Consider the following 12,043-nt stretch of genomic DNA (forward strand, 5'->3'; position numbering starts at 1 on the left):
CACTTGAGCCACAGCGCCACTTCCGGCTTTTTTCTTTTTGCTTATGTGGTGCTGAGGAATTGAACCCAGGGCCTCAGGCATGCAAGGCAAGCACTTTACCACTGAGCCATATTCCCTGCCCCTTCAGAATTCTTTTTAACCTAACCCCGTAAATATTCTTAAAACAGCCAAATATAAAAAACTGAAGTTGGTAAATGAATTATTTTCTAGCAGTTGGGTCAGGATGGACGTGAACCTCTGTTTTATCCCTTACCACTCACATTTTCCCCATATCTCAAGCTCTCAAATCTTACCAAGGGCAGCACGGAAATGGGGCAGCAGCAACGGTGGCACCAGAGGTTGAGGCAGTTCCCGGAGAAAGAGCTTCAGGGCTCCAGTGACCACATGAATGTCATCCCATTCAGCATTGTCCAAGTCTAATCGACTTTCTGGAGGGAAAAGAAGTTCAGTGGGTTCAGAGCTCATGAAGGGCTGCAAAGACCTAGAGACTGAGTAGAGTCTGGAATGACTGTGGGTTCTGTCCAAAGGGGGACAAAACAGCAAAGATAGGGATGGGGACAACCTTCTCAGGAGTGGGACATGAGGAAAATCATGGAGTCCAAGGACAGGACTATGGAGAGATTTTAGGGGTCAGAGGGGCCTTGTAAGTACCTTGTCCTGGATGTTCTGGGAACATATACCTCCCATCAGAGGTGACTGCCCGCTCTGCAACATGAATAAGAAAAGATCAGGAGCTAAAACAAGAAGTTCTAGGCAGATACACTGTCCCAACTCCTTCCCTCACAACCACTTCAATTATGCAGCATGACTCACACCTGTAAACCTAGCTACTCAGGAGGCTGAGATCTGAGGATCACAGTTCAAAGCCAGCCTGGGCAGAAAAGTTCATGAGACTCATATTTCCAACTAACCAGCAAAAAGCTAGAAGTGAAAGTATGGCTTAAGGGTTGGAGTGTCACCTCACCAACTGAGGCCCTGAGTTCAACCCCCACCCTATATAATCCTGAGGTGGTATGAAGCTCTCAGCACCACTGCTCGCCCACACACCTTCTTACCTCTGTCCACCAGGAAACGAAGTTTCTGGACCACAGCCAAGTTCCCGCTTACCCGGTAAATTCCATCTACATCTAGACCTAAGCAATAAGGCAGGGGGCAGATAAGGGCTCCTGTTCTGAAGCATGTAGAACAAGGGCTAGTGAGAGATCCAAGAAAGAAAGAGACCATGGGAAGACAGGGACCAGGGAGGTGAGAATTCTGGGCATTGGTTTATTGGAAGTGGGAGATTCTAGAGACTTTAGGAAAAATGACCTCTTTTATCCACCGCAGCAATGCAGAGCCTCACAAAGCTGGGCACGGTGTCCCCTTCCCGTTGACACAATGATTCCAACTGGCAGCCAAATACCTGGTCTGGGGAGGTAACAGAGGTGTGTGAGGCCCAGTGCCACCTCACTAAAGAAGCTCTTCTCAGCATAGGCCGGTCACCTCCAAGTGAGACTGGCAGTCCAGCTATGGGGCAGGGGGACAGCAAGAAAGTATTTCCCCTGCCCCCCACCCCAAGCAATCAGTAGTAGGAGAACAAGAGTCTCATAAGATTGTGATCTATCTCTAGAAAGCTCTGCTTTGAACCTCATCAGGGAAACATTATAAAGAGCAAAGCTGGGCTGGGAAGGTGGTTCAGTGGTAGAGTGCTTGCCTCTCATGCATGAGGCCCTAGGTTGGATTCCTCAGCGCCACATAAACAGAAAAAAGCCAGAAGTGGTGCTGTGGCTCAAGTGGTAGAGTGCTAGCCTTGAGCAAGAGAAGCTCAGGGACAGTGCCCAGGCCCAGAGTTCAAGACCCACAACCAACAACAAATAAATAAATAAATAGCAGAGCCTAAGGCAGCTCTGAACCGCCTCACCTCGGAGAAGACCCCGCTCCTGAAGGCTTTGCAAGGGAGGTCTCTTGGCGATTAGCCGCTTGAGCTTGTTCCGCACACGATTCTGCTCTGTGCCTTCAGGACACCGACCTGTGTGCAGGAGGAGGCCAGGAAAGTAAGCGAGCACCACCAGCAGCACCAGCCTGTCAGAGCATTGCACCGCCCCCCCCTCACGCCCCGCCCTCCCCCCCATACTGGAACTCCTGCGGCCACTGAGCCGCAGCAGTGGCTTGGTCACTGGCTCAGACTCCTCTTCTTCATCCTCCCCGGCACTCAGCTGCGCCAGCTCTGCTGGACCGGAGCCGGACAGACGCAGCTCCAAGGGATTCTCACGATCCTAGACGCGGATGGGGCGGGAAAGCTGAGTTAGAAGTTGAGAAGTTGGTAGAGGAAAGCAAGCAAGCTGCACACTCCCTGCTGGACACAGGAGGAGAACCCCAAACTGCGGTCGGGATCTCTACCACAAGCCCCACCCAGGGCCAGAGTTGTACACGGAGACCTCGCAGCTTCCCAGATTCCCATTGTTCTACCCCCACTCCCTGGGTCTCTGTCTACCCGCCTTCTCCCTGCCCCTCACCCGCTCTCCTCTCCCATGGTCTCCAACCCATCTAACCAGCCGTTCGATGACTGCCCGCAGCGCACGGTGCCAGGCACGCAGCTCGCTCTCTTGGTCCGATTGCAGCAGGAACTCGTGGCCAGGGACCGTACGGATCTAAGGGAGTGCGGGGGGGGGGTGGGGAAGAGAAGGGAAGGCTTGATGCAGAAGGAAGGAGCCTCAAAAGCAGGGAGGAAGATGGGTGCGCGCCCTGTGGTCGGGTGGGGATTGGAGAGGCGAGGCGCGGGCGTGCACTCACGTGCAGGACATTGCGGCGACTGGAGAGGTGGCGCCCGTGAGCCAGGGCCGCCCCGCGCAGGTCCACGCTACTTTCGGGTCGGCTTCCCGCTGGTGCCTGGCAATTAGAGGAGAAACTGAGGCCACAGGGTTTGGTTGTTTCATTGCTCCCCCGTCATGGGCGAGTTTCCGTTGGTGAGAGGCTTCCTCATTCCTTTCCCTTCCTTTCCATCACCATAGCCATCGCCATCTCGGTGGGCCTGACCCTACCCTCCACCCCGGGCGTCCATGATCACACTCACCCAGCCTGGGGAGGGCGCAGTTGGTGGCGGCGGCTCCCGGTAGAACATCAAGCTGTTACCTGCTAACACCACCCAAGACTGGCCCCAGTTCTTCCTGCAGGGGCAAGGGTGGAGAGGTAAAGGTTGTGAAAAGGTCATTCAAGGATCACACACTGAGTGAACTCCCCAGCACCTTGCTTTACCCTGCAGAATGCAATAGCCCAGATCCCTAGTGTATTTTGAGTCTTCCTTACCTGAGCTTGCGCCCCCCTTGAGCAATCTTGGTCATATTGAGCAGGCCAGACTTTTCTACTTCCTGGGAAGGGGAGGGAGTGGGTGTTAGCAAGCCACCCCACCTGGGGTCGCCCACAGCCTCCCACAGGATCTCCCTGAATTGAGGGGGGTGGATAAGAAGAATATCCAGAAAGAGGAAGATGTCTTTGAGAAGCGGGGAGCTGGGGCGGGGCAGGAAGGATTTTTACAATTCAGCTGACAGGGAGACTCACATGGGGGTCGTCCAGAAGCTCTGGGAGAGCTCGAGGGGTCTGTGAGGCTGGAAGTGGTCCTGACAGAGCCACCCGGGAGGCGCGCTGGCTGAGGCAGAGTGAATCCTGGAAAGGTGAGAGATTGAAGAAACTGGTAGAAGAGCCTTCAATTTCGGGGAGGGGGGTCCCAAAGAGAAATGCTGATGTGGGTGAGTGGCAGAGGGAGTAGTGGGTAAGGAAGAACATCTTATATAAAAGAGAAAATCATGCATTTCTTTTTTGTTTCTGTTTCCTGGCATCTAATTTGGGGGTTTTTCCTGCATGTGACTGGGAGGGTAGTAGGGGAGTCTTACCTGTGTGTGGAGCCATTCCAGGGTCCCTGTGGTAGATCCTGAGCCCTTCACCTCAGGTTGCAGGACACCATTGTCACTATTCAAGCTGTGTGTCCCTTCCATGGAGCCAGGGTTCTGAGTCTAGGGGAGGCATACACAACTATATATAGACTTCCCCTCAACAGGCTCTCACCCTTCGCACAATTTACCAATTTTTCTGATCCTCCTGTGAGTCCCAGGGAAAAAGCACACTACCTCGGAGCTTAGTAGGAAAAAGGACATTGAGGAGACAATGAGACAAGCAGGAGAGAAGGCCTCACCTCTTCTCTGATGCGACTCAGGCGTGGGGGCTTCCAGGACTTGCAGCCAGTCAGTGAATTTATGTAAAAGCAACGTCCGGAGTTGAGATCTAAGTGCTGCTCCCAGGCGTCCAGCCTCTGCAATGGGGGGCATGCAGGGTCTGGGGGTGGAGACCTAGAACAGCGGCGAAGGTCCACTAGATTACAGTACACTGGGTTCTCTGACATGAGGGGCTGGGGTTCCACCTGCCAAGAAAGAAAAACAGACAGAGGTGATTATCCTTCCTGTGCCCTTCTCCTCCCCACTTTCTCTGCCCAGTCCCCAGCATTTCTTACCACCAGCTCTGGGACAGGGTGACCCATGCACAGGGGGAGGAACCCCAGAACCCCAGTTGCTTTATAAAAATTCTTGCCCTCACAGTCTTTGCTTTTCTCCTCACTTCCTGTTGCCAACTTCCCTCCTCCTGCACCCCGCCCCACTACCACAGGAAAGGGGAACAGGCTTTTTTTTTTGAGGGGGGAGGCAGTGATCGGATCGCCCCACCCTCACATCCTGCAGAGTGAAAGACAACAGAACAGTGTAAAAAGACCCTTGCTAGGGACTATAGGGGAGAAGAGGCCATTTTCCATCCACTAGCAAGAAAGCAGAAAGGGGAGGGGCTTGCAATGGTGTTTTTTTTCCTAAGGGGGACTTGCTGGTGTCCCAGATGGCAAGACAGGGGATGGGGGGTTGGGGAGAGATTCTGCCCTGGGCTAGGATTCTGGAGGAAGGAAGAAAAAGCAGGGCTCTTGTTGATCTCTTTCAGCCCTTTGATTATGTCAAGTTCCCTGTCCACTCAGAGCCTTTGCTACTTACTACTTTGCTACTTGATTCTCATCTCTTAGTTTGCTATGGCTCCCTCTTCCTCCTCTGTGTTCAATTCCCTCCAACCCCCCCCCCCAACCACATTAACTCTCCTTTGTAGTGCTTATCAGCATAAATCACTGAAAGTTGTCCTATTATGTTACACACACATACACATACACACACACACACACACACACACACACACACCACTTCTTGAGGGCAAGGCTGCTATCTGTACTATTTGCCACCCAGAACAAAGCCCAGCTGTTAGGTCTGTTGACTGTCCATACTAAGAAGGAGAGCTGTGACTCACCAGGTTGGCATCAGCCTCTGTCAGTAAGTGTTTCTGGGAGAGGGCTCTTTCACTTGGTTCTTCCTGGAGGGGCTGCAGGAGGCTAGGCCTCAAATTGGCAACATTGACACTTCTATAGATTTTGGTGGGTAGGGGAGGAGGATGCTCAGATGTAGCCTGGGGAACTGGAGATGGGCGGAGCTCCTTTAGGGAGCCATGAAATAACTTTGGCGCTAAAAACAGAGAAATGAAGTGGGAAGAGCACGTGACTAGAGGTATGATCTTGGCTTGAACCTTGAGGGAAGATAGGGGAATGGTGTAGAAAAGTGACATTTTAACTAGATAGATTGAGACTAGGAGGGAAGGCAATGGGAAAGGAGACTACATGGTTGTGATGAAGGGGTAGGCCGATCAAGCCAGGTGCTGGGAGCTCAAGCCCGTAATCTTAGCTACTCAGGAGGCTGAGATCTGAGGATCACAGTTGGAAGCCAGCCCTGGCAATCCAACTAATCACAGAAAAAGCAGGAAGTAGTGTGTGGCTCAAGTGATAGAGTGCTAGCCTTGAGCAAAAGGAGATAGCACCCAGGCCCAGAGTTCAAGCAGGCAAAGGGGGTGTGAAGGGGATCCCCTCCCTAAAGCCAGGAAAACAGGAAGAAGATGGGAAGGACTGACAGCTTACTCACCAGTGGTCCAGAGGGATTGGCTAGAAGTAACAATAGTTGGGCTCTGGGAAGGAATGGGTTCTTCTGTCATGTAGGCAGCAGGGACAAAGATGGGTCGGGAGGTAGTGGGGGCTCCTACTCGTCTTGCCAACCACCAGTCCGAGTTGGTTTTTTGAAGCAGTAGAAACCTGTCACCTTCAGCTAGAGACACCTGCCGGCCATCTGTTCCAGTATACTTAAAGGTGTAGAGGGCACAGAGCTGAGATCCTTGAGGTGAGTTTCGGGACCCAAGCCCTAGACTTCCCCAGGTACTTGGCCACCACCGGCCTGATAGCATCGTGGTCAGCACTGTTACCTGTGGGGAAAAGGAGTGTTGGAGATCTAGGAAGTAATAGGATTGGCTGCCTTCAGGAAGAGAGTCATAGTTTAGCGCAGCAGTGAGGGGTAGGGATGGGAGGGAGAGGGAGAAGAGTGGAGCCTCTAGGTTGAGGCAGAAGCCCTTTGCAGAGATTAGTGGCGCTTTGGGGGGCTGAGAAGTCCTGGGTACAGTGTCTAGTGAGGAAGTATACAAGTAAGGTGAGAGAGGATGTGGTCAGTAGGGCTGTAAGGCCAGCAAGGCAGGAAATCAGAGAAGATGGCCTAGCTTGGTAATTTTCCTCCAAGTACCTGATGAAGCCCATTTGAAGATCTGGGGGTAGAAGAAATTGGTCCTGGGTACTGATGGGTGTCTTGAGCTGGACACAGAAGAAGATGAGGAGGAAGAATCAGGTCAGTCTAACATAAGAACATAGGAAAAGGTACAAGAAGTAATGACAGAAAGTTTGTGACTCTTTATTAAAGTTGCATAGGCATCAATATTTCCATTACTGATTGTCTCAAACCTAAAGTTTGCATACTTCCTGTATGTAGAGAAAGACAGAAACAATAAGACCAAAGAGAGAAAGAAAGTGGCTGTGACAAGTACAGAGGGGTTCAGAGTTGATATATCACTTTCCTCCCTACTTAGGACACATTTTTGGGAGCTAAGAACCTTGATCATTCTTACATCAGTATATTGGAGGGACTACACAATTTTAGAGTGTTCACAATTTCAGTTGTTCACACTCTTTACAAGGACTGATTGGGCACCCCCTGTGTGCAAAGAGCACTAGGGATGTGAGACAAGAAGGAACATTTGTGGAGGTGAAGGAAAGACAGACCTTAACTGATGACACAGCTAACTCACTAATTACAATGGAATCAGATATTCTGCATAAGTAGTACTTGCCACTATTGCAGGCAGTTAGGGGACCTATGTCATCTTCTCGCTGGTAGATGGTGGGAGAGACCCTCCCTTGTGTTGCTAATTTAACATCCACACCTCCTGACCACTCCTCTCTCCCCTTCTCCCTCCACTTCCTAGCATGAGACATGATATTTTTGTGGAGGGAGAGAGTACTCCTTCCCTCTGGTGACAACAGTCAACTCCCCTCCCCTGATATGATCTGAGGACCAGGGGAATCAATGCTGGGCTCCCATCTCTATGATCTACCTGCTTACCTTGCTTAAGTATCATGACAAGAAGAACTCTCACATCAACTTCTTTTTCTTTTTTTTGATGGTCGTGGGGCTTGAACTCTGGGCTTGGGTGCTGTCCCTGAACTCTTCAGCTCAAGGCTAGCGCTCTACCACTTGAGCCACAGAACCACTTCCAGTTTTCTGATAGCTCATTGGAAATAAGAGTCTCACGGATTTTCCTGCCGAGGCTAGCTTTAATCCTCAGAGCTCAGCCTACTGAGTAGCTAGGGTTACAGGCATGAACCACCAGCACCAAGCTTTTTTTTTTTTTTTTCATACCTGAGCTGGGGCTTGAACTCAGGGCCTAGATGCTATCCCTTAGCTTTTTTCATTCAATATTGATGCTTTACCACTTGAGCTACAGCTCCACTTCCAGCTTTTTGTTAGTTAATTGGAGATAAGAGTGTAACAGACTTTTCTGCCATATCTGGCTTCAAACTGTGATCCTTAGATCTCAGACTTTTGAGCAGATAGGATTACAGGTATGAACCACCAGCACCCAGCAACTCTTCAACAAAATGATTAACTTCATTCATTCATTCATTTAGCGCTTTTAAGGTTATTATTTATCTTATTCAGTGCTGAAGATGGAATCTGTGGCAAGTGCTCTACACTGAATTGTACCCAGCCCCATCTAGTGCTTAAGTGTTCAAACTCATCTTCTTGTGCCTTTTCTGGAGCTAGCACTCTGCACTTTAGCTTCTCCTCATTGCCTCATTCCCATTCACTTTTTTTTTTTGGTGGTGGTGGTATAGGGGTTTGAGTTCATGGCCTTCCACTTGCTAGGCAGGTGCCTTACCATTTGAGCTACGTCTCCGCCCCTTCTTGCATTGGTTATTTTCAAGATAGGGTTTTGTTTATGCCTGGGCCAGACCAGGTTTGTGATCTTCCCACTTGTACTTTCCTTTGGGTGACAAGGTGACTCATAGCACCTAGCCATTGTGCTTCATCATAGCTAAGTAATAGATGCCCACTACTGTGCTAAGCCATTAGTTTAAATGAAGTCTCATGAGCTTTTGTGCACAGATTGGCCTCAAACCTTGATCCTCTAATCCCTGCTTCCCAAATAACTAAGATTATAGACTTGAGCCATTGGTCTTGGCTGCTTTTAGTAATTTTTCAAACACAATCTCTTACTTTATTTATTTATTTTTGGCTGTTGTAGGGGCCTGGATGCTGTCCCTGAGTATTTTTGCTCAAGGCTAGCTCTCTACTACTTTAAGCCATAGCTCCACTTCTGATTTTCTGGTTTTCTGGTAGTTAATTGGATATAGAATCTCACAGACTTTCCTGCCTGGGCTGGCTTTGAACTGCAGTGCTCAGATCTCAGTTTCCTGAGAAGCTAAGATTAAAGGCATGAGCCACCAGTGCCTGGCAGGGTCTGTCTCTGAGCTTTTTTGCTTAAGGTTAGTGCTCTACAACTTGAGCCACAGCACCACTTCTAGTTTTTAGTAATTAATAAGAGTCTCAAGGGCCAGGTGCTGGTGGCTCTTGCCTGTAATCCTAGCTACTCAGGAGGCTGAGACCTGAGGATCACAATTCAAAGCCAGCCTGGGCAGGAAAGGCCATGAGACTCTTATCTCCAATTAAAAAGCACTAGAAAACCAGAAGTGGTGCTGTGCCCAAGTGTTGGAGTGCTTGCCTTGAGCTGAAGAGCACCAGGATAGCGCCCAAGCCCAGAGTTGGAGCCTCACAACCCACCAAAAAAAAAAAAAAAAGAGTCTCAAGGACATTTTTACCTGGGGCTGGCTTCAAATTGTGATTCTCATATCTCAGCCTCCTGAGAAGGTAGAATTATAGGTGTGAGCCCCTGGCATCTGGCTTAGTGTGGATGATTTACCCTCTTAATGAGTCCTTTTGTCACAGTGACTTCTTTTTTTCTTCTGAGACAAGTCTCACTAACTAGCCTGACTTTCCTCAGTCCTCTTGCTGAAGCCTCCCAAGTGCTGGAATTATAGGCATGTGCCTCCTTGCTAGACTCCTCACAGTGATCTAAATACAAATGTGCCCTGCCACTCCACTGATTTAAACTTTCCAAAGGCTTCTTACTGCCCTAAGAGTAAAGCCCAAATTTTACAATATAATTTACAGAGACTTTTCTTTCCTTCCTAGCCCTTTCACAGCCTCCACCAGAAACTTTATATTCCTCTCATTCCTAAAGGGCACAGAAATCTCTGACCTTCTGCACATGTTATTCTCTCTGTCTGAAATACTTCCCTTCTCCATTCTCTACCTCACCTAGGTCTCAGCTGAAAAGGTCATTTGCATAGGAAGTTCTCTTAGCCCTGAGAAGGGTCTTAACTTAGAACTTTTTTTGTTGTTGTTGGTTATGGGGCTTGAATTCAAGGCTAGTGCTCTACCACTTGAGCCACAGTACCACTTCCCGTTTTCTGGTGGTTTATTAGATAAGAGTCTCACAGATTTTCCCAGGGCTGACTTTGAACTGTGACCCTCCTATCTCAGCCTCCTGAGTAAGTGTGAACCACCAGTGCCCAGCAATGTAGAGCTTTTGTGACACTTTTCATATCTGCCATATGATTTGATTTTCTGACTTCTAGGAAGTCTATGAGTACTTTAATGAAGAAGCCAGTATCTGTTGGCATCTTCAATGCCTTGTATGTGATTCCTAACACAGTGTAACTTCTCAGGGTTTCTTGGTTCCCTCCTTGGTGAAATGAGAAAACCTACCTTAAAACTGTTTCTTTGTGTGTATGGGGATGAGGATGGGGGGGAGGTTGTAGGGCTCGAACTAGGTGTTCTCCCTGAGGTCTTTTGCTCAAGGTTAGTGCTCTGCTACTTTCAGCCACAGCTCTACTTCATTTTTGGGTGGTTAACTGGAGATAAGAGTCTAACAGACTTTCTTGCTGGCTTCAAACTGAGATCCTCAGATCTCAACCTCGTGAGTAGCTAGGAATGCAAGTATGAGCCACCTGCATGCTTCTTAACTGTTTCTTTTGTGTTAACAACCACCACTTTTTTTTGGGGGGGGCAGGTAGTCATGGAGCTTGAACTCAGGGCTTGGGGCTGTTTCAGCGATTTTTTATTTTTATTTTTTTGCCAGTCCTGGGGCTTGAACTTGTAAGGTTCACCCTAGGAAGGCCAGGCAGGCTCCTCCCTCCTCTTGACTGAGTCTCTGCCCAGTACTTGTGTCACCTAGGTAACTAGCACACCTGGAGGTCACATCCTGGGCCTTCCCCCCCCCGTCCCCCCATCAGACCAGGGGAAGGTCCCAGGCCCCGAGGTCACATCTGCATCCAGTGTGGCCACACCCTCCCTCACCTGGCCACATCTTCTCCCCTCCCCTTCCCTACTTAAACCTATTTTCTACACAGACCAAAGCAGTTGTAAACTGTACTCTTCCCCCAACACCCAAAGAAGCACCTACTAACACTAATCCTACCACAGGACACTGACCAAGCACTCCAAAGAGCAAAGAATAATATTCACAATTGATTCCCAACAGGACCAGAAAATCTCTTCATGAGCCACAGTTTATGATTCTTTGGTATTTTGTGACCGAATCTATCACTTTTATCTACCAAATAATTTTTTTTCACCATTTAACTAGGTTTCAGCATGAAAATGTTCACTGTTACAACATAAATGTTTTCCTGATTTTCCTTTTCTTTCTTTTCTTTTTGTTTTGGTTGGTTGTGGGGCCTGAACTCTGGGCCTGGGCCCTGTCTCCCAGCTCTTCAGCTCAAGGCTAGCACGCTACCACTTGAGCTACAGGGCCACCCAGCTTTTTCTGTTTATGTGGTGCTGAGGAATTGAATCTAGTGCCTCATGCATGTGAGGCAAGTACTCTTACCAGTGAGCCACCTTCCCAGCCTCTTTTCCTGTTTTTCTAACACTTGCTAAGTCTTAGAGAGCCAGAACAAGCAAACATGATCAATGCATTATTAATTTGTGTCTGCAATACTTTCAGTATTCACTGTGATTACAGCAAAACATTCACATAAGGGTAATAAATAAATAAATAAAACTTTGGACAATGTCTTTATCTGTGCCCTATATACAGAATGATTCCATAGAATTTTCCAGGATTTCAGGATATTACAATAAATAAAAAAATAAAACAGGGGTTAGAAAAGTGGCTCAGTGGCAGAGTGCTTGCCTTGCATGCATGAGGCCCTGAATTTGATTCCTCAGCATTACATAAACCGGAAAAAGCCAAAAGTGACTCTGTGGCTCAAGTGGTAGAGCGCTAGCCTTGAGCTGAAGAGCTGAGGGACAGTGCCCAGGCCCAGAGTTTAGGCCACACAACCAACAAACAAAAGCAAAAACAAAAACAAAAAACAAAGCTGTCAGGCAATTTGGTCCTTCCCATACCTCAGACACTGAGACTAAAGTTTGGTAAATCAGAGGAGAGGAAGAAGGGCCAAGAGAATATTCCTATCTCATCACATCAGCCATCCGTGTGACCTTATCCCTTGAAATTCCACTAAAAGGTGTAGAGTCCATGAAAAGTGACCCCCCCCCCCACTGTTTTCTCTGCCTTTGGGATGCAAGTTTTCTTCTTCTTTTTTTTTTTTTTT

At 48.7% G+C, this 12,043-nt stretch overlaps 1 protein-coding gene across 2 annotated transcripts in view; it reads right to left on the reverse strand.

Annotated features, from left to right (window-relative positions):
• The window catches only part of Arhgap9 (Rho GTPase activating protein 9), a 17,551-nt gene that overhangs the window by 2,844 nt on the left and 2,664 nt on the right, over positions 1-12,043 (reverse strand). The window contains exons 2-17 of one of the 2 annotated variants that reach the window (XM_013021247.1): positions 6,615-6,682; positions 5,970-6,303; positions 5,308-5,519; positions 4,169-4,393; positions 3,870-3,989; positions 3,538-3,642; positions 3,286-3,347; positions 3,053-3,146; positions 2,773-2,868; positions 2,532-2,630; positions 2,114-2,255; positions 1,901-2,008; positions 1,309-1,407; positions 1,056-1,133; positions 652-705; positions 294-428 (exon numbers count right to left, since the gene is read on the reverse strand). In XM_013021247.1, the coding sequence (XP_012876701.1) occupies positions 294-428; positions 652-705; positions 1,056-1,133; positions 1,309-1,407; positions 1,901-2,008; positions 2,114-2,255; positions 2,532-2,630; positions 2,773-2,868; positions 3,053-3,146; positions 3,286-3,347; positions 3,538-3,642; positions 3,870-3,989; positions 4,169-4,393; positions 5,308-5,519; positions 5,970-6,303; positions 6,615-6,682 (2,031 nt within the window). Of the gene's footprint in view, positions 1-293; positions 429-651; positions 706-1,055; positions 1,134-1,308; positions 1,408-1,900; positions 2,009-2,113; positions 2,256-2,531; positions 2,631-2,772; positions 2,869-3,052; positions 3,147-3,285; positions 3,348-3,537; positions 3,643-3,869; positions 3,990-4,168; positions 4,394-4,483; positions 4,571-5,307; positions 5,520-5,969; positions 6,304-6,614; positions 6,683-12,043 lie in introns of those variants that run through there. The other variant, XM_013021239.1, reaches the window with a different exon arrangement.

The sequence above is a fragment of the Dipodomys ordii genome, unplaced genomic scaffold, assembly GCF_000151885.1.
Source record: "Dipodomys ordii isolate 6190 unplaced genomic scaffold, Dord_2.0 Scaffold3, whole genome shotgun sequence".
Classification (NCBI taxonomy): Eukaryota; Metazoa; Chordata; class Mammalia; order Rodentia; family Heteromyidae; genus Dipodomys; species Dipodomys ordii.